Source organism: Mastigoproctus giganteus, chromosome 13 (assembly GCF_048544385.1).
Source record: "Mastigoproctus giganteus isolate SK-2022 chromosome 13, ASM4854438v1, whole genome shotgun sequence".
Classification (NCBI taxonomy): domain Eukaryota; kingdom Metazoa; phylum Arthropoda; class Arachnida; order Uropygi; family Thelyphonidae; genus Mastigoproctus; species Mastigoproctus giganteus.
In genome coordinates, this window is record NC_143587.1 from 81,924,255 (window position 1) to 81,947,208 (window position 22,954).

At 35.6% G+C, this 22,954-nt stretch overlaps 1 protein-coding gene across 1 annotated transcript in view; it reads right to left on the minus strand.

Moving 5' to 3' along the window:
* LOC150076220 (protein SET-like) overlaps positions 1-22,954 on the minus strand; it is a 92,029-nt gene that overhangs the window by 15,112 nt on the left and 53,963 nt on the right. Inside the window, exons 3-4 of the mRNA XM_090387768.1 lie at positions 15,182-15,360; positions 7,798-7,892 (exon numbers count right to left, since the gene is read on the minus strand). Of these exons, the coding sequence (XP_090243894.1) occupies positions 7,798-7,892; positions 15,182-15,360 (274 nt within the window). The remainder of the gene's footprint in view (positions 1-7,797; positions 7,893-15,181; positions 15,361-22,954) is intronic.

Genomic DNA, 22,954 nt, shown 5'->3' on the forward strand with positions numbered 1-22,954 from the left:
TTAATGTCTTTAATAATGTTTTACATAACAAAGAAGACCCCAGAACCATCTATCTCACAATGGAGAAAGGCACCACCGTATCCAGGTGGACACGAGCAGCAGTGCATAGCACACGCTTCTTGATTAGACCGAGGTTCGAACCAGTGACCACCAAATACGGAGGATGCGGAAAGATCAGGGGATGACCACTGCATATCCCCGGAGCAATATGGTCTTAGTTGCTAATGCTTCTAAAAACCAAACAACAATGGAGAAAAAAGAAGAGGTGAATATCTTATATAACAGCATTAAAACCGCAAGGCTGCTACTGAAGCACTAGGCCTAATAGATCACAAACATAAACAGTATTGGTGGAATGAGGAGGCAGCGGGTTTGGTGAAAGAAGAGAAAAGAGCCTACAACAAATAGTTAATGAATAAAAATCAGGAAAATAGAGAAGAATACAAAAGGTGGAACAGAGAAGTTAAAAGGAAAATTGCTGAATCCAAGAATGCAGCATGAGAGAAAAGATGCCAAGAAATTGACAGCTCATTAGGAGGAACACAGTCATCCAAAGTCTGGCAAAGCTTGAGAACACTGAAAACAAATAAAACTCGATTGAATAAGAACTTTATAGATATGGGAAAATCATTAAAATAACCCCTAAACAAAAGACGATCTCAATATCAGAGCATAATTACCTCTCCACCAGCAGATAAAAGGGAGATAGAAATAAAAAAACAAAAACAAAAAAACATCAAGTTCTTGACTGTGCAAAATTAATGAAGAACAAAAATCTCAGGCCCTTGGAACATAGTGATGGAACTAATTAAATAGGGACCACCAAGTCTTTTCAATCTGATAGCACAGCTGATTAACAGATGTATACATCTAAGAAAAACTCTAAATGAATGGAAAGTAAGTTATATTTCATTCATATATAAAAAAACAAGGAAAGAGGCTGGATCCAAGCAACTATAGAGACCCAAGTGTTAATTGCACTATGTCCAGACTATACTCTAAAGTGCTTCAGTTAAAATTATGAGAGGAGGTAAAAGATAAGCGAAGAACAAAGTGGATTTAAGCCAGGGCGCTCTTGTGTGGACAATTTGTTTTTTCTATAACAGCTAGAGAAAAGAAAAGCAAAGAATAAAGATACCTTCTTTGCCTTCATCGATTTAGAAAAGGCTTATAACTTCGTTTCAAGAAAGGAATTACGGAAAGCCCTTCAAATTATGTCAGTTGATTAAGAGTTTTGGAACTGATTATGGAATTGTACGATAACAATGCGGTATATATTAAAGTTGGGAATGCTTTATCTAACCTAGTCTATCCAAAAAAGGGGCTGAGACAAGGATGCAGCTTATCACCTTTCTTGTTTTCTTGGAATGTGTTTTACAAGAATGAAAAAGAAGCTGTTATGGAATGGGAGTACCAATTAACGACAGATATCTTTGGAGTCTAAATTTTGCTGATGATCAGGTTATAATTGGTTATCATTTTCTCAACATGTATGATTTATAATACATGTTGAGAAAAATGCATCTTACATAACCTACATCGGAGTGCAATGGTTTCTAGGCTAGAGAGAATAAAGAATGAGGAAATAAGACAGATGAATATATTATAGAACAAATAGAAAGTAGGAGGTTGAGATGGTTTGGAATGAAAAGAGAATGCCTAAATTATATATGAGTGGATACCACAAGGGAAGAGAAGGCGAAAACACCCTAGAAAAACATGGAAGGTGCACTATGAGCCACGAGAAAGAGAAATTCAGAGATGCCCACATCCGGCGACTCTGGAAAACAGGAACAACAAGGCGGTGCGCGGTGCAGCTTATCACCTTTTTTGTTTTCTTGGAATGTGTTTTACAAGAATGAAAAAGAAGCTGTTATGAAATGGGAGTACCAATTAACGACAATCATTGCACAAGAAGCGTATGATTTATAATAGATGTTGAGAAAATCGCATCTTACATAACCTACATTGGAGTGCAATGGTTTCTAGACTAGAGAGGATAATGAATGAGGAAATAAGAAGACAGATGAAGATATTATGATGAATATGAAGAGGCACACAGATGAAGATATTATAAAACAAATAGAAAATAAGGAGGTTGAGATGGTTTGGAATGAAAAGAGAATGCCTAAATTATATATGAGTAGATACCACAAGGGAAGAGAAGGCGAGAACACCTTAGAAAAACATGGAAGGTGCACTATGAGCCACGAGAAAGAGAAATTCAGAGATGCCCACATCCGGCGACTCTGGAAAACAGGAACAACAAGGCGGTTATCATATTAAGTCAAACATAGATAAATTTTTCATAATGCTATAAGCAACAAGTCATTATGAAAGGTGAGTACTGACCTCTGATAACATTAATTGCATTATATATGAATTATAATCATTTAGGAAATTTTAATTTTGGATATAGATGGTTAACAATTAAGGAAATGTCAAAATAATGGTAATTAGTTGGGCAATAGCAGCTGTATTAGCATACAGTTGCTATATACCCAGTAATCTGGCAGCAAGCACTTTCTTAATAGTGCCCTTTCTTTGTCATATTGGGAGCGTGGATTGGTTTTTAAAATTCAGCTTGAAGTATACAAATACCGAACCTTTTTGAATGAGTCACATTAATTATTTGTGACTTTTTAAATTAAAAAATCTTGTTTTTTTTACACACCATAACAAAAATCTCATGAACTTAAAATTATAAGCATGAAGGTATTAGGCTGCTTCCGTTTTCCAGTTTATAAAACTAATATGCAAGGAAAAATTTTAATTTTTAATTTTTGCACCCTTTATTTTGGCTTATATATGATGTAAAAGCACACAAACTTTTATTAGTTCTCAAAATCAAAAATGAACCATAGAAATATAAAAGTATAAATATGAATCTATTAGGCCCTGCAAGATTTCAGAGTTGCACCTGTGCACTCAGTTTTTCTGAACAATAAAAACACAACCTCTATAAAGAATAAATAAGCATGAAAGTATTAGGCTCTTTTGAGTTAAAAAATCATTAAATGCAAGAAATTTCAAAATTACGCATGCACATATTTCGGCTTATAATTACATATATAAATATTTAAAAAAAAAATAATATATATATGTTTTCCCCCTCTTACATACGTAACTATTCAGTTGACCTTTGAATTTATTCAAAAGCCTAACTGAATACCTGCACGATGGCAACTTGTTCCAGCAATCTACAATTTGCTGACTAAAACAAAACTTTGTACAATCTCTCACCTGTAATTTTAATTTATGCTCTTGAGTTCTAGAATTCTCTATAACAGTGAAAATTCTGGCTTCATTCACTTTAATAACCTCAAACAGGTCATCTCTAAGGTGCCTGACTGCCAAGCTATGTAACCAACATAATTGGAGTCTTTCCTCGTATGGGCACTGTTTTGCAGATCTCATCATGCGACTTGCCCATTTCTGGACCCTTTCAAGCTGTCTTTTTTCAGATAAGGTCTTCATACATGAACACAGTATTCCGAATGCAGTCTTAAAATTGCCCTATATAGTGGGATTATGGCCTCCATATCTCTACAGGATAATGTTTGATAAATCATTGACAGGAAACAATCAGCTTTCTTCCTCTACTGTTTCTAATCCAACCTTACAAAATGTAAGACCTTGCATTTTGCTGCATTAAAATATAGCTATCAATTTTCAAACCATTCTTGCAAAAATGAGTTCAAGCCATCCTGAGCTTTAACTACAAAGGGTACTAGGAAAGTTTTGCAATACAGCTTTGTTTATTTAATTTTTTCAAGGTAATTTCCTCTACATTCAATACACCTCTCCATCCTCCGAAACCAATCTTTAAACCAGTTCTGCCAAGTTTCACTAGGAAGTAAAGCACACTCGTTGTCCCAAGCCCGTAGAAGGTCCTCATCACTGGAAAACCGCCTCCCTTTTAGCTTCATTTTCACATGCGGGAACAGTGCAAAGTCGCATATATAAATATTTAAAAAAAAAATAATATATATATGTTTTCCCCCTCTTACATACGTAACTATTCAGTTGACCTTTGAATTTATTCAAAAGCCTAACTGAATACCTGCACGATGGCAACTTGTTCCAGCAATCTACAATTTGCTGACTAAAACAAAACTTTGTACAATCTCTCACCTGTAATTTTAATTTATGCTCTTGAGTTCTAGAATTCTCTATAACAGTGAAAATTCTGGCTTCATTCACTTTAATAACCTCAAACAGGTCATCTCTAAGGTGCCTGACTGCCAAGCTATGTAACCAACATAATTGGAGTCTTTCCTCGTATGGGCACTGTTTTGCAGATCTCATCATGCGACTTGCCCATTTCTGGACCCTTTCAAGCTGTCTTTTTTCAGATAAGGTCTTCATACATGAACACAGTATTCCGAATGCAGTCTTAAAATTGCCCTATATAGTGGGATTATGGCCTCCATATCTCTACAGGATAATGTTTGATAAATCATTGACAGGAAACAATCAGCTTTCTTCCTCTACTGTTTCTAATCCAACCTTACAAAATGTAAGACCTTGCATTTTGCTGCATTAAAATATAGCTATCAATTTTCAAACCATTCTTGCAAAAATGAGTTCAAGCCATCCTGAGCTTTAACTACAAAGGGTACTAGGAAAGTTTTGCAATACAGCTTTGTTTATTTAATTTTTTCAAGGTAATTTCCTCTACATTCAATACACCTCTCCATCCTCCGAAACCAATCTTTAAACCAGTTCTGCCAAGTTTCACTAGGAAGTAAAGCACACTCGTTGTCCCAAGCCCGTAGAAGGTCCTCATCACTGGAAAACCGCCTCCCTTTTAGCTTCATTTTCACATGCGGGAACAGTGCAAAGTCGCAGGGAGCAAGGTCTGGACTGTAGGGAGGGTGCTCGAGAAGTTTCAGTCCTGTCGTGGTCAAATATTCGGTGCAGGCTTTGGCGCGGTGAGCTGGAGCATTATCATGATGGAGGTACCAGGTGTCCATTCTTGACTTTGGCCGCAGGTTCTTCGTAGATCCAATGACTTTAGGCAGGCATTGTTCAGTATACCACTCAGCTGTGACTGTCTTCTGCGTGTCCAAAACGACACATTCCACAATTCCACTCGATTTGAAAAATACAGCTATTGTTTTCTTCTTTACAGATTGGGATTTTCTGGCAATTACGGGTGTGTCGTCATCATCAAAGACCCAAACTTTGTTTTGAGCCTTGGTCGGCAGATCGTAATAGTACAGCCATCTCATCACCTGTCACGATGTTGTTCACATACCGAGATTGTCCCTTATCAAACTTTTTTAACATCTCCCGGCACCAAGTCACACGTCGTGTCATCTGCTCTTCAGTCAGTTGATGCGGCACCCAGAGAGAACAAAGTTTCTTCACGTGCAAATGATCTTGCAGAATCGAACGAATTGCTGGTGCATTTAGGCCCAAAGTATCCTCTATCTGTTGGTAGGTCACTCGTCTGTTTTCGTCAAGCATTTTCCTCACAGCAGTAACGTTTTCCTCCGTAACTGACGTTCGTGGCCTTCCCGGCCTCTCAGAATCCTCCAGAGTGAAATTTCCCCTTTGGAATTCTCTATACCACCTGAATATCGTTGAACGATGTGGACAATCATCATCTAGTGCAAGAGTCATTTCTTCTAAGCACTGGTCTATGGTTAAACCACGCACGAAATTATACCGCAAAACTGTCCTTATCTCATTTCGTGACCACGATGCCATCGCAAGCACTTTACACTCTCACTACTAATGAATAACTGAGCCCATCGACTTGGCGCGGCGGCTACTATGCACGTATGAACATGTCTCAACATGCAGCAACAAGCAGCTTCCTGTGATTCATTGTTGCGTCATATTGCAAAACTTTCCTAGTACCCTTTGTATAGCACAAAACAGTTAGAGGAAACCCCTCTATCCTCATTTACTAGCAGAGCATTTATAGATGACCGGAACCAGATGAATCAGAGTGCTGGAGGATACCCACATGAAACCCAATGATACTTTACAGATGATGTCCCCATAAAATTACTAAATTACAAAATCGTTACTGTTCCTGCATTCTATAGAGAGAAAACAAAGGGGGGTTAAGCTATTGCACTTTACCTCAAGCCACCTCAGAAACATAAAAGCAGGAGTAACAAAGGATGTTAAATAGTTTCCAGTCCAGAAGTAGATTGCACATGCAGCCCATATCTGGACTGGAAACTAATCCCTGCAAAACAAATAGTGCTCCAGAACATGCTGAAACATCTTCATAGATAATATCATACAGAAAACAATACTAAAATACAGAAACTACTTACAAGGGCAGGAATGCCCCTCAGAATGGATAACCCTTCCAAGCTATACATAAAGAAAGCTGGTTCAAAGGAATAACAATACATATTTCAAGGGGGTAGGGACGCAAAGTAGAGAGAATCATCATTTCTTTGACGAGCCAAAAAAAAAAACAAAGCAGCAGTGCATACTCATATGAATGACTTAGTTTATATGTAGGAGAAATGTGGCAAAAGTGAAGCAGAATGGAGAAGCACACCACCTTGAATTTAGCAATCCACACATGAAAGAAAATCACAAGAGAAGAGAATTTTAGACATTCTCTTTTTAGAAGTGTCTCTACAGTAAAAATCTTTGAATTTAGAAATAAAAACTACCCTCTCCTACTGTTGGTAGTCCTCTTCCTGACACACCGAGAGACAACAATTTCAGGTTCATATCCCAACAACTGACAATGTAAATATACAACAGTAACATTACTCCATGAAGGTAGCAGAAATGAAACCATAACAGAGGTCAACCAGCATTTACTTATGAAGTAACTTAACAATGCTCCGTAATTAAATATAAAGGATTCATCAGTGGATATCATGTGCAATTTAGTTAGAACGTGTTATGAGTTGGTGCCTTCCAGTAATATGGACATTTACTCCAACGTAGGGTTCAGCTATCAGCAAAAGTATTGATTCTTGGCAAAGTATATCATATTGCTAATTCCTATTATAAACATCAATCTTTGAATGGGAGCGACAGCAAGTCCTTTACCACCACTTTTATTACTATCAGTACTCTCAGCGTCCTGTATAGGGATTGGCTTTATTTGTTGTTCTTTTTACCTGATATAAAAAAAGTGCTAAAAGTAGTCACTCAGCGAATTCCCGAATTCCCCCCCCCACACAATTCACGGGAACAGTTGAATTCTCAGCAAAGAGAACTGAATTCACGTTAGCTACAGTCACAGACCCAACTGTTAGCTGTGATTAGCAGAAACCAATTACACATCAAATACGTGAAATCCATAGCAAAGTTTTCAGAGTAGTAGTAGTAGTAGAAAGTTGTTTTACAATGCAACTAGAACAGCAGATCATTGGCTGTCAATCATGATTACTGAAAGCCAGCCTAGAATCAATCTACGTTACGTGACCAATGGCATCAGATCAATAGCAGTGTTCCATGATAAAAAGGGGTGTTTACTTTCCCCAACCTAACCTATCTCCACGAAACTGTTCCACCTGGTTAAACTAGAAAAATGGGAATAAGTTAATAAAATGTTTATTTCTAATGTGTAGTTTAAGTGTACGTTCATGCAATAATCAAGTAGCACTGTCTGAATGCAGTATCTAAACCTTTCTGTAAAAGTGCCCTTAGCACGTTTTTTTAAACACAGATTAAGGGGTTCCAAAATAAATAGTTCTGTTCTGGTGTTTTTGAAACAATGGTACGTGAGTGTGTGTATGCATACATACTTGCTCGCTCGCACACACAGCAAAAAAAAAAAATAAAAAATAAAAATAAAACTATATTCACCTATCATCATCATCACCTTCCAAACCATTTTCTACTTCAATATCTGGTACAAGGAAATACTGAAGAGGATTGGGCCACATGTCATCCTTTATTACCTGTGCAGAAGAAGAAAGAAAAAAAAAATAATAATAAAAAAAAAAGGAAGGGGATGCATTAAAGCAAGTATTTAATAAGCCTGAAATAACATAGCATACATACTTAAGTCAAAAATGTCTCCTAAATGGTGTGTATGGGTCTTCTTACACTTTTTAAACTTTAAACTTCATTTACCACCATCAGTACTACAAAAATTATGATCAAAACTGGACTTCCAATTGCAACATCTTTATTAAAGTAATATTAGTCAACACTTAAGTGTTCATTAATACTATTTTAGGCAACTTTCACCTTGAAATATTTTGTGCCATTATAACAAGAGGTGTTAAAAAATGAATAAAAATGCATAAAAAGTAAATGTCATTTTGGCTAAAATGCAAACTGCATACCACATCTCAGAATTCTCTCACTCATTTCCTGAAGAACTGGTTCATCTATTGGTAAGATGCTAGCGACCTCCTTACAGAAAGAAGTAAAGTCAATAAATATTCACTATCACTTAGAAATTTTCAGTTAGGGATTTGAAACTTGCTTTGGCAATTTCATTACAATTCTATGTATTGGAATTGTAGCGAAATTGCCAGGCAGGTGCAGCTGTACCTTCTAGAATGTAAAATGTACCTCTACCTTTTACAGCTACACATTTTCCCTATTGTGGATAAGCTCTTTCAGACACCCAAACAGAACTCCTTGATTTAAGAAGAAATCCAGGCTTCCAGTTCATCAATAACCTCCAACATCAACCCAAAATCTGTTGCCCTGTAATAGTTTTTTCATTTTAGAGAAACGGAAGAAGTCAGGAAAATAAAGTTGGGTGCAGCAGATTTTCAAAACCACACCTGATTGCAAAGTACCCTTTGAGAGAAGTCTTGTGAGAGGACAGCTTTGGAAAGCTTCCTGTGTCTCTTCAACTTGATAACATCATTTAACTTTTCCCATGAGGTTTCTATAGTACTCCCCAGTACTGCTGTTGCCTTTGGGAGGTAATCTCTAAGGATTACACTACTCTGCATTAAAAAAATAAAATAAAAAAACCGCTGCTGTTTCTCTGAAAAAGGTGTTTCTGAATCATTTTCTAATTTTGATTTCAAAAATGATTTCCATTTGTTTCTATCACATCAGGTTTCTTCAAAAATTACTAAAGAAAATTTGATTTTTCACACCAAATTTTTATTAATTCTGGCAGAATTTGTGCAATGAAAAAAAAAAAAAAAAAAAGGTTTTATTTATTTATTTTTTGTTATTGGCACGTCGGCTTCTGTGGCCATAATGCACCTCCCAAAGTTTTTGCATTTAACCTGCAACCTTTGGGTTGCCAGGCAGGCACTTTGCCCACCTGGCTAGCCCGGTCAGCAATAAAATGCTGAAAACATTATTAAAAAGGGCAGTGTGATAAAAAGTCCACTAAACACTCATCTCTCATTTTAAAACTGATCTACGATAGGTCAAATTTCCTTTTTTTCCTTTGATTTTCTTGTAGATTTTTCTAGTTTAGAGTCTATCATTGACCACTAAAATCTTATGGAAACTGAAATTATGGATTGTGTTTTGAAATGAAAAACCTGTATAATATAATTCCTTTCAAAGTTCATAAGTGCTGGTGCAACTTTGAAGAGATAGTGCCTGTGGGTATCTGTTTCTATTTTGTGGTAGAATATATTGTTATTTAAGTAGTGCTTGTTTTCTTTGGTAGCGTGGACATGTGCCTCTTTAAGCAAGGAGCCACGTATTCACTACTCCAGAGGTGAGTGTTGCTTTGGTTGTTTCTTCTTTTTCTTTATTTTATTATTTCATTTTATTTTGAAACAGAAATGGTTAGGTTCACATGAGCAAAATCTCACCTTGCCTATCATATTATCCAAATTACCAGCATTAATTTGCTGTATTTACTCTTGCAGAAGTTGATTCAGGTTGTTGCACTGTTGGTGCAGAATTTTCCTGTTCTCCTTGCGCATCTGGAATTTTTTATAATACTGTGTTTTCTGATAAGAGTATACTAGGGGTCTGCACAGGCCTACATTTTTTATTTTTACATGGCCTGACCCCGAATTTGTTTTTCAAGTTCATTTCCCCCGAGACCCGATTTTTACCCCACCCCAATTGAAACTTTTTATATAAATAAAATCGCTAGCATTACTTTGAAGTTTAATAATAATAATAATAAAAAAAACCTTTCAGATTCAATATTAATAATTATATAACAATAATAATTATCAATATTAATTACATAAAAAAGGAAAACATAATAAATTTAATTTAGTTCCAAAATGAATATCGATATCCACCTCTACTTTTTTGGAGATTGTGAGTGCACCTTATTGCAATTAAGTGTCAAAAGACAACAAATACACATTTTTTTCTAAAAAACCTTTAGGAAATAGCTCGAAAGTCTGAAATATTTGGAAATAACAATTCATTACGATTATTTGTACCTGACCCGAGTCAGAACATCCATCCTTCACGTTAACCGGCCCTTGAGATGAAACCCGGACAGACCTCTACAGTATACTGCTTCAATCTGTACTTTGATTTGGAGGATAGCTATCCCCATTCACATGACTAGTTTGTCGAAGCAGAGGGGCGTAAAAGGTTAGTTACAGGTATCTGATTTTTTGCTTCCATGTAGGACACATTTTTTTTTTATTCTGTAAAAAAGTAGAGTGAATTTCCCTGCAGCTTGGATAGAGAGAAGAAGTGGAAGTACAGTTTACTTGACTGTGTTCTTCTAGCAGTTCATCTGAGATGGATAGCAGATTCCACTTTGTAATATAATTCCCTTTGATGCATTCAGGGTATTATGTAGCATAATTCCATCATAATCCTGCAGATGTCTTTGTCTTTTAACAGCTTCTCTGATTAGTGACGTTTTCGTGTTTCTATTAAAAGATCGCCTGATTGCAACTTCTTGATTATTTTTGTTAGGCTGACCATTTTCCCAGCAGACTGTCATTAGCAAATGTATGACCAAATATGAAGGTTCAAACAGGTCTAGCAGAGCTGATTTTCATTCTTTTAGCTTCACACATATTAAAATGTATGTCATCCCAAGTTGCATTCGACTTTCTCCATTTTAGTATCCTTTTAGTCTTGAGCAAACGTTCTTTTTCTCAAGTCCAGTCCTGCCACAGAGAGGCAGCAGCAGGGTCACCATAAGTCAAGGTGGAGATGTTAATAGAAGCAACTGTTACTTTCCTTTTCAGAAAATTCTTCCTTATCCTTTAAGAAAGAAAACATTGTATTACAGAAACAAAAATAGAATGTCAAAACTAAAAAAGGAAAAACTTTTTATGCAGTAGAAACTGCAAAAAGAAATTTCTCAGCCTCAAAATTTGCAAAGCACCCAGGGCTATCTGCTCACTGTGTGGGCTGAAATTCCCAGAGTAACTGACAGGGAGAACTTCTTCCTGAGAATGGAGAATTAAATGCTCACCTGATAAGAGCATTAACAATCCCTCAGGTTTCCAAAGGATTAGAACCCAAGTATCTTATAATAAGCAGAATGTAGGCAAATCAGCCACACTAAGCCATCAGTGATCCCCAGGCACTATCTGACTCCTGCTTATAGTACAAATCGAAAATTATGACACTGCTATTCAGATTAAGTCTTTTAGTTATTAAAAGCTAAAGTGATCAATTCTTAAATTGTGTTTTCTACAGTGTCAGCTCTAATGTCTAAAGGCCAAAGGTGCAAACAATGCATACCTAGGTCTCTCAAAATCAGTTCGTTATATGGAAACTATTTTCAATGTAATGACCAAGGGGAAATCAAAAAAGTTTGCTATACGGAAGTTCGTTAAAGAGAGGTCCGACTGTACATTCAACTACATGAGATCATACAGGATTTGCTCAAACATATAACAATAATAATTATAGATGACTCCAATACAAAAATTGATGAAAATAATGCCAACTTAACTTTAATGGAAAAACATGGGATAGGAATGAGAAACAAAAGATTAGTAAAATTTACAGAAAAGAGAGAAATTATTTAAAATGAATTCACTCTTTAACAAAAAAAGCATCATCATAAATATGGAAAAGTCTCAATGGCCAAGCATTCGACTAAGCAGCTCAAGTTACATATAAACCATTTGTTTCGAGTCCATCTTTAATATTTGCTTTTTCTGAAACCCTAGCCAAGGTGGAATCAGACAGTACGTTGGCTGATACAACAGCAAAATCAGCAATGCCTGAGACTATATCTACTACAGTTCATATAGTCCCTTATACAGACTAGAAGTAAGACCATAAGTTACTTTTCCCATGGCAAGAATCTTGGCATGAGAAAAATCAGAAATAAACTATAACAATTAAGCCAGTAATTAAGCTTTATCTAGGTTACAGGGCACCTTTTTAATGATTTGGCACATTTTAGCAGAATTGTATATTTTAAAAATTAATGCTATTTGTCTTTTACTTATCTGACAGTTCTATACACAGTGACAATGTGTCATATATATTTTGAGATTTTATAAGTAAACTGAAGAAACAATTTCAGAGGAAAATATGAGTAATTTTAAAGAAAACAACCCCCCCCCCCTGGGGTTGAACCCTGGATTCATCATTGGGATTCAGAAACCAAGCATCCATACAATGCAAATAAAAGATTGCTCACCCTGAAAAAAAAAAAAAAAAGACAGAAATGTCACCGTGATCCTCTCAGCAGACTGGGTGGATCAGTGACATTTCTTTGGATTGGTTTATTGGGGATTTTTTTTTTTGGCACATCAGCATCATAGTGCACCACATCATTTTGGAATTCAAAGGGACATTTTTATGTCATACTGAAAGTGAATGCTTATTGCATGGTGGTTTTTTAGACTTAAGTTACAAAAAGTTATTGGAGGCCAATCTGTTCAGTAGTTACAGAAAATAAATTCTGGAGAGGTAACATTTTATTTATGGAGATGCTGTTTTTTCAGTAAAAATTTAAGTGGAAAGAGGAAATATATTACAGAAAAACCCAGTTTCTCCAGTTTTTCTTTCTTCTATCAAATCGGAAGAAAATAGTCAAGTAGTTTCCCTTCCAAGTGGATTAAAAATCCCATGATGCAAATGTCCATCAACATGCAGTTAAACTTGACCTTTTCAACATTTGTTCAAGAAAACAAATTAATCAGTTCTACATGTAACTACTAAGCCTATTGATCTATTATGATCATTTCTTTTTTAAAACGGTTTCATTCTCTAAATGCTGCATATTTTAATATCAGTTCAAAAGTCAAAATAACAAAAACGAATATAAAAAATTTTCTACAATCTGCAAATAATGTCTGAAAGTATATACAGCAGTGAAAAAAATTAACGTTAGTAAATCATTATTCGATCAAACAGTTTAAAAGAAACTGCACTGTGTTGTTTATATTTCTCTAAAGCAATTTCTGGAGGTCACTACCATAAAACAAAGACAATTTGCAGTTTCTGCTTTATTTGGCTTTTCTGTTAGTGCAATCTATTATAAACGGGTGGTAAATTCGATCTTATTGCACTTGTGATAATACTGAAAACTGGAATTCTATGGGTTTTTATGTTATTATGGTGAAATGTGTTTCCTCTTCCATGAAATCTTCAACCATATAAATAACAAACAAATTTTCAGAATCTTGTCTCCATTCCTATTTTTTAAGCTTTGTAAACTCGTTACTTTGTTATTGATTGGTTATCTTTTTTACTATTTTAAATTTTACACCCCCCCCCACAAATGTCCCCAGAAATATCAATATTTCTGTTCACTAAAGTCCATGTTCTCTGCAAGCTTGCTGAAATATTTCACAGAGTTGTCCATTGACTGTTTGCAAATGCTCAAAACTTGTAACTCCTGTAACTCTTGTAAGTGTAGATAGTAGCGCTCGTTGTGAACACTTACAACAAGCAAACGTCCTATAACACCATTTCTGCCTCTTTGGCTACATTTCCACTTGCCTGATTTTTTCACAAATACATAGTACTTTGGTATCTCTACATAATTTAATTGCGTTGCTTGCACATCTATTCTGTTTAATTCAAACCATGCCTAAAGCATGGTCTCTGTAGACATTTCCCACTGCAAGGCCTCCTCTTCTCTGCTCTCTTGGAAGATCACTTGATGTTGATCACGAAGGTGCACTGCCAATCTATAATGGATTGCAACTTCTCTGACATTGGAAACTCATTCAAACGCCACATTGCTTCAGGTGCAGTAACATACCATCAATCTAGGAAAGTATGAATCTCATCAAAGACCAAACTATCACTGACACCTTCCCTCTGTAATCATACAGATGCTACATCATGACCTGTATTTATAGAGGTACTTTACATTCTTTAGAGGCACACACTTCCACATTAATGTGGACATTGAATTTCTTCAGCAATCATGGATTATAAGGTACAATCTATCTATTTTCCACATCATACTTTCCTACTTTAACAGCAGGTCCTTCTCTCATCTTATATATCGGATAGCCATTAACATTCTCTTCTGCTGTATCTATGAACTCTTTCGGAAATCCCTTACTGCATACACCTTCTTTCACGCACGGAGATTGTGTGTTGAGTGCGCCGCTGGAACCATGCAGCAGCAGTGATTTATTCTCTGCGCCCATTGATGCAAATGCCGTTGCTGAGTTGTACTCTCATAGTAGTTATTTGCTTCACATGTATCCCCTGTAAGGAGCTCTCGTAATAGAATAGGTGTTTCAGACAGTGGGTCAAGTGAAACCTTTCCATCATGACAGCATTTAGTGTATTCATTCGATGTGTTTAACTCATGTCCCCAATATCTTGCATTAAATACACAAATAAATATGTTACAACTGTGAAGTTGTAACACATATTTCCTACGACGTGCTCTTCCTGATGTTTGTTTTGTTTTGTTATTTTGGTTTTTAGGAGCATTAGCAACTAAGGCCTTATTGCTCCGGGATATGCGGTGGTCATTCCTTGACCTTTCCGCATCCTCCGTATTTGGTGGTGACGGGCTCGAATCCCGATCTAATCAAGAAGTGTGTGCTACGCACTGTTGCTCCTTCCCACCTGGCTACGGAGGCGCCTTCTTCCTGATGTACCCTGAAGCAAAAGCAATTGGTAACATGACAGTTATTCACCTTTCAATTCTATTAATCACAGAAAAAAAAATAAATAAATAAAAAATCTAATGTGCTTGAAATGCAATGCAATTATTGCTCACATTAACTTGTTAGTTTCAATCTAATTCAACAATCAATGCAGATAACTAATTCTACACAAGAAAAATAATAAAAATCCTTATATGGATATACAATAGTACATGAAATCACAAAATACTGGCCTCAGCAATGTCATCGGCTGATGCATCACCATGATCTGCAAACCATGTAAAGAATGTACGTGGCTGTTCATGGCCTCTCTTACGGTTGTTCTTCATTTGTGCTTGTCTTTCCTTATGTCTTTTGGTCAAATCCATTCCTTCTTTCCACTTAATAGGTGTGGACTGTGAGGCAGGATCACCTAAATTTAAAAAATTCACACACACGCACACATATATATATAATGTTATATGAGTATACACATAAGCACAAAGAGAAAGGAAAACCTATACATCATAAGCAATGTATATTTATAATAAATATATTGGGGGGGGGGGAGGTTGAACACAATCATACAAATACTGTAGTACAATTTCACAATATGTTCATCAACAATGCAGAAAATGGATAATGGACACTACCTACAAGAAACTTCCAAGAAGAGAACTGGGATGCAACTAGAACTGTTTGGTACAGGAACATAATTTGTGCAATTTGTTTCATCTTTTGAAATACATCTTTTTTTAAAGGTAAATTACTTAGAGTAACTTACTACAGGTTGCCAGATACATTCATTTAAATGAGATGTGAACTGTTTAATTTGTTTTTTAATACTGTTTTAATTTATCAGTTACATTCTCTCAGAAGACATTTACAAACAAATAAACTGTTTGGTGGAAATATGAATAACCCTTTTTTGCAAGAAGCAACTTTGTCACACAAAATTTATAATCCTGAACCTCCTTCGGGTGAGTTCCCTGACTGTATGTGGCCTCTGAGTAGCAAGTTTTTTCATGGAAAATTGAAAATTTGTAAAAATAAAAACTTTGTCTCTAAATGCTTTTAAAAATTAATTTGTTCTTATTTTTGTCTTGACTGCCTAATATAAATAAAATTATTGTCAATTAAAAAAAAAAAAAAAAAAAAAAATTTGGTGTAATAATATTCTGTACACATCAAGATGTTAAAATCAGATGTGCTCAGAAGACAGTTGTAAGGGAGCTAGAGATACACACAAATAATTCTTGGGTGGCTTGAGAGCTGCACCAGCATATTAATGGCAGTAATCAACAAAATATTAATACTTTCTCCTTGTGAAAAAACATGCAATCTCATAGCCAACAACATTTACAAAGGTTTGTATAAATTAAGAATTATTTAAATTTTATATTAGTGTGTCTCTTAAATGTTACCAATTGTGGCAAAATGTGCTGTAAAAGTACACTTGGGGAAGCATAACAAACACTTGAGGGAATAAAAGCAGCTCTAATTTGAAATGCTTGCTGTATATCTATGCAACAACTGATTAGAGTTCACCAACTTCTGGATCTGACTAACAAAGAATTTCAGCTTTTTTTAAGCTGAAATATTGGGCAACAAAACTATTTTGTAAAAAATATCTATAATAAATTATATCAAAAGTTCCTTGGATGCACACAAGGTGGCACCACTTTCTGGAAGATTAGATCAATTTATTTTATGTTAATAGCCATATCTGAAATGACTTAATATAAATATATTTGCAAACATTTTGTACAATTTTTGCTGACCTGAGCAATATTGGGGAGGTGGACTGTAATATAAATGTATACAGAGCACATTTATTTTTTTATATAATTTAGAAATGCACATAGGCACTCAGGTTTATTTATTGTCTAGACCTCTTTTGTCACATTTGGGAGAAAATTTGAGTGTGTATTTTTATAAAATAGCACTAAGTATTACTATTTATAATTTATGATTTTTAATTTAATTTTTGCCTTACCAACTCCATTTTTTCTGAATGGGAAAGTTGTTGCCTTATTTGAAGAACAAAAATTATATCTATGCAATGTGCACTCATACACACAATTGTAAAGTGTAGAACAGATATCTGTATGGGGGAGCTGATCTTGTGTGTATGTGTTTGAGAGAGAGAGAGAGAGAGAGAGAGAGAGAGAGAGAGAGAGAGAGAGAGAGAGAGCGCATTAAACAAAATTGTAATTTAGAAATTACAAAATCTAATAATAATACTTGAATTCTGACAACAAACAGCCTAACTGTGGAGCCAATACACTGAAACTGCACATCATAAGTCGCACTGCCATTTTAAAAATTGTTTAGTTTGTTAAAGGAAAGATAAAAGATTTACATATACCATATCATCTCTGAAACTGGCAGAAAGAGTTTTAATTGTGAAAATATTTTACCAATATGGAAGCTACACAACTATGTGATGTCAATGGGCTAAACATTCAGAAGCTATTATCAATTGGTTTTTACAAACTCCTCCCACAAAACCTCAAAGATTTAAATTGGAGGCCCATAAAGTTTTCAGCTGCCCACATCAATGCAAGGGCTTGCACTTTATCATCAGGCAGCACACGCTGCATTGTCGGCAACACTATTTATAGGAAAACAGGAAATATCTTGTGCAAGAAGGATAGGCAAAATAGAACTAAGGTATGTCAGGCTGGGGCAAAACTCCCTAGCTGACATACCCTAGTTGTATTTCACCTATCCTTCTGCTTTACACGTTGGCACTAATGACATTAAGAGTAGGAGATCTACAGACTTACTTAACAAGCATACGTCAATGTTGAAAAAAAAAAAAAAGTGTCTGCAAAAACATAAGAGGGAGTATATGATGAGAGCTTTGAAGCATGAATTTGGCCATAGAGAGATTGTGCAAAGCTCATGAAGTAGAATTTTTCTCAGCATAGTATGTGCTTGTTAACAAGAGAGACTGCTTTTACAGGGATGGGATACACTTAAGTAGAAAGAGTGAAAGAATATTTGCCGATGCTATCGCGGCAGAGTTAGGTGGGTTGGAAAACATCTAAATGGGGGGGGGGTCATATATACCGACTAATAGCTTAAAAACAGCCAAGGCAGATGTGAAAGTGATTCTTGCATTGCTTCTATTAGAACAGTGTTTCCCAAACTGTGTTCCATGAAAAATCATAACAAATAATTAAAAAAAATAAATAAAATTTGCATATTTGTAGGGTACACCACTTTTGTATCATTATAAAATCTAACATAATTTCTTTTTTGGTTATTAATATACCGGCATAGACTAATAATCAAATAGATCGTGGAACACTTTATTCTGGTGGGCTTTGCATAGAGAAGTATGCATGGAGGTAATGACACCTACAAAAAAGTAGCAATGTGGTGATCTAGTATGCGATTTAGCCTGGAGTACACGGGTTGAAGGAGAGGAGGAAGCAAACCGATAACTAAAGCCACTTCCTTGTATAATTTTTTTTAGATAATTATTAGAATATCGAAATATTATTATTAAAATATGTGACCATGGATTTGTGTTTGAAAAATGGAACTTTAAAAACAAGAAGCAAAGTACTTCTAGTAGTGTAATTGTGATCGATGAAAATGAACACAATATTGTCACACTTCAAAGTGGGGATGAACAATCGCGGCCTTTTGTTCCCCAAAAATCCAAAGTGAAAAAACAGGAACCAACTAATAAAAGACCAAAACGAAAGTATCATGACAGTTATCTGAATTTAGGCTTTACATGTGTTGGAAATAAAGATGATCCTGATGCACAGTGCATCATATGTAATAAAATATTAGCAAACAGTTCTTTGTCTCCCATTATATTTGTGTTTCATAAGTGTTCTATGAATATGTTGTGAAATGAAAAGTGGTCTGTGACTAAAAAAGTTTGGGAAACGCAGTATTAGAATGAGCAGAACCATGGAAATCAAGATGCCGGGAATTTAAAGGAATGCTCGAAGTCATGACAGAAGAAGTAAATACATGGGCCATGTTATGGTAACTAAGAGTAAGAAGAGATGCCAGTACACCAATGCTAGGAGCACAGTAAATATACTTGATAAATTTGAATTGCTGGTAAAGAAATCAAATACGGACATAACAGGGGATGCAGAATTTGAATATGTGGAGTAAAATGTGTACAGAAGGTCACACAGGATAAGAAGTGTTATGCTCTTAGTTAAGAAACACAAGATCTAGGGCAGTGTGTATCCAGCTGACATTGGGGCCAGTGCAATGTTGAGCCAGTTTCATATGATATAAGCACCGGAAAAGCAAAAACCAGAGTAGGAATGTATTATACCTAAGGATTCTGATGATTACAACAAACAACTAAACAGGGAAACAATGGGCGTTAAATCAGAATGACACAATGGGGGATTTTAACTTTCCAGATATTGACTGGAATTTGTGGATTGGTCGCTCACACACTTTTGTGGATCTATTGGATAACTGTTTTCTACATCAGCAAGTCAGAGAGGCAACCATGTGGGGCGTGGTTGCCTCTCTGACTGCCTAAAAGTCTGCCTTTAGTCAGAGAGTGGCTGATTGTTGGAACAAACTTCCATTTGTGGTTGTGGAAGTTGATAACTTAAATAAGTTCAAAGTAGAAGAAGTAGACAAACTATTGGAGGGAATTTATAAGTGAAATGGGAAGCTTTTTTCTTTTTTTGCTAATGCTGAAAAATTTTGATTTCTTGCATCATATGCCACTACTAATGCTAAAACATGCTGAAAAATTTTGATTTCTTGCATCATATGCCACTACTAATGCTAAAACCAACTGTTAATAGCATTATGAAGAAATCCGAGAAACAAGGTTGTGTTTTACACAGTCCAAAAGGGAAGATCCACTTCATCTGTTTCTGAAACAAATACTGATAAAGTACATGGATCCTCGTTAAAGTCCGCAAAAATCATCCAGAAGATGATCCTCATAATTGAATATCCCCCAGACCTCAATAATTTTAATTTTAAAGGTTTCTGGATATAAAGCCTACATTCCTAGATTGTTACACACCTTATATGAGGATGAACCAGAAAAAGAAAAGAGATTACAACTTTCAGAAGATGCCCGATACACGTTTAAAAAAAAAAAAAAAAAAATCATGTGTGTACCCTGTGCGCACGAAAGATGTTTTTTCTGTAAACATCTTTGACGACACCTACTAAATTTCGAACAGCTAGAACCAAAATCATGAACAATGTAATTTATGCCCATGCCTGCTACTTACTCTACCGAATCAACCTTTGGAAGAGGTTAATCCAATAGCCTAATTACCCATTTGATTGTAGCCATTTGTTGAATAGTATGGTTGCAACAATACAAGTACAGTAAAACTCCGAAAATCTAGATGCCAGAAATCCGAACTTTTCGAAAACTCACAAACCCTTTAAATTTAGCGGACTTGTGTGTGTGTGTACGCGCGCGCGCACGTGCGTGCGTGCATAAGCGCCACAGATGCTCAGTGACAACAAGCACGCTTGCAGTCGCCATTTTGAAACGAGCAATCAAACCGTGGCAATGCTATAATTTTTGTCCTACTCTTTCCATTTACCATATATAGCATACATAATAATGGCTCCTAGAATAGATAAACTTCATGGTGTGAAGAGAAAGAAGAACACGTTGAAATTGAGAAACAAACTTGAAATAATTAAGAAACTAGAAAATGGCGCGAGAATGCTGTTCTAATGGAAACATACAACATTGGAAAGTCTACAATTTACAATATAAAAAAGGAATGAATAAATTCTAGAATTCACAGCCTCATCTGAGCCTTACAATAAAATAGCTATGAGAAAAAGTTCACATCAGCCAAAATTAGATAATCTCGACAGTGTTGTACGAATGGTTTTTGTTAAAATGATCGGAAGGTATGGCAATTTCTGGGCCAATGCTTATTGCCAAAGCAAGGACTTTTAAGTCCTTGCTTTGGCAATAATTCAATGTTCATTTGCTCCTTTTAAGGAGCAAATGAACATTGAATCGGAGTACACATTTAGTGATGGATGGCTTAGGAATTTCAAGACTCGTCATGGTATTAGACAGTTAGATATTGCTGGAGGCAGTCGACTGATACAAAAGCAGCAACAGAATATAGTGCAACATTTGAAAAAATTGTATCTGACTATGACCTTACAGCCGATCAAATTTATAATGCTGCTGAAACAGCAGTTTACTGGAAGTGTTTGCTCACAAAAACTTTGGCTGGAAACCAAGAACGAAATGCAACACGGTTTAAGCTTAATAAGGAAAGAGTAACCGTTCTTACGTGTGCTAATGCTTCAAGGTCAGCATAAAATTAAGCTTTTGGCAATTGGCAAATTTTAGTACCCACGAGCCTTTAAAGGAATCGTGCACTTACTTGTGACCAATAAAGCCCAAAAGAATGCTTGTATGGACAAAGATATATTTTGTGATTGGTTTGTTCATGATTTTGTTCCATCAGTTCGTCAGAACTTGAGAAAATTAGGGAATCCTGCAAATACAAAGTGCCTGCTACTTCTCGATAATGCCCACCTGCATGAATCAAAATTAGTGTCTGATTGTGGGAATATTTTTACATGTTACTTGCCACCAAACGTAACACCATTAGGAACTTTAAATACCACTATAAAAATGATTTTACGTCGAAAATGATGCATAAGAATGTAGACCCTTCAGAATTTCACCGCAGTTTTACAATCAAAGATGCAACATTTTCACTCGCGACTGCATGAAATGCAGTCAAGCCTGTATTTGTGTGGCGAAAGTTATGGCCAAACGTGATGTTTACTGATTGAAACAAAGATTTTGAAGGATTTCACACAAAGCTGAAGGCATCGGAAATGAAAGAACTGATGTAAACTGTTCAATTATGTATGGAAGACACCCTCCACGCAAACTTAATCCTGATGACACAGAAGATGATGACGTTGAAGTTGCAGCAACTTTCACTGATCAAGAAGTTATTCAAAGCATTATAACTCCTCATAAGTAGAAGAGAATTATTTAGAAGTATCTGATGAAGAAAACGACAAAGTCGAAGAAGAAAAGATATGTTGGGATACTGCAGAAAAGTCCGTTGAAACAGTTATTAAATTTATGGAACAGAACCATAGCTTCACTCTTCAAGACATCATGCATGCGCACATGGTGCATAATAATTTTATCACAAAGAAATTACAAAGTCATAAACATGATGATATATGAAAGTATTTAAAGAAAGCAATAGAAGCATCAAGCAGATAGAGTAGAAGCTGCAGGTGTCCCATTCACAAGCAATGCAACAGAAATTGTGGAAAAGAACAAATAAATATTGTTTGTTTCATTAATAAACTAAAAACAAATAATCAATTTATATAAAATATGTATCTTCTGCTTTTATTTATACACTGCATTTTTCTTTTACATTGTTCACTTTTAAACACGATTTCAAGCATTGCATGCTCTTTTTTGTGTGGTGAAAATTTATGTTTACATCTTTGTCAGGTGTTGACCATTTTTCTTTAAAACTGCTCGTTTTGATAAATGAGGTATGCTTTATTTTCTACTGAATAAACTGTCAATATTTACCTGTTCATCTCTTCCTTATTCCATCTTAAATTTGAATTTTAAAAGTACTGCCCGAGAATCCGGATTGACCCAGTCCCCGAGCAGTCCAGATTTTCCGACTTTTACTGTATTTGTATAGTTACAATCATACTATCATGTTACTCTGTCTTGCTTTGTCAAAAATTACACATGCAATGCTACGAGATCTGCAAGAAACAACAGTATCTATGCATAATATGCTATTGAAACAGACTTCGCTCAGGATCTCAACGAGTACAAGTGCAAGATGGTAATGTTTCACATTCCACTTCGCAATGAGAAAACAGATATACTGTCAGAGATGAAATGTGTCAAGATCTACGATGACAATGAAGAGCTCCTACTAGATCGTAAATTGTATGAACTGGACTTGGACACTTGCAAAATGACTGAAATATGTAAGACGACGTATCAAGACAACACTGACCCTGACGAAGCA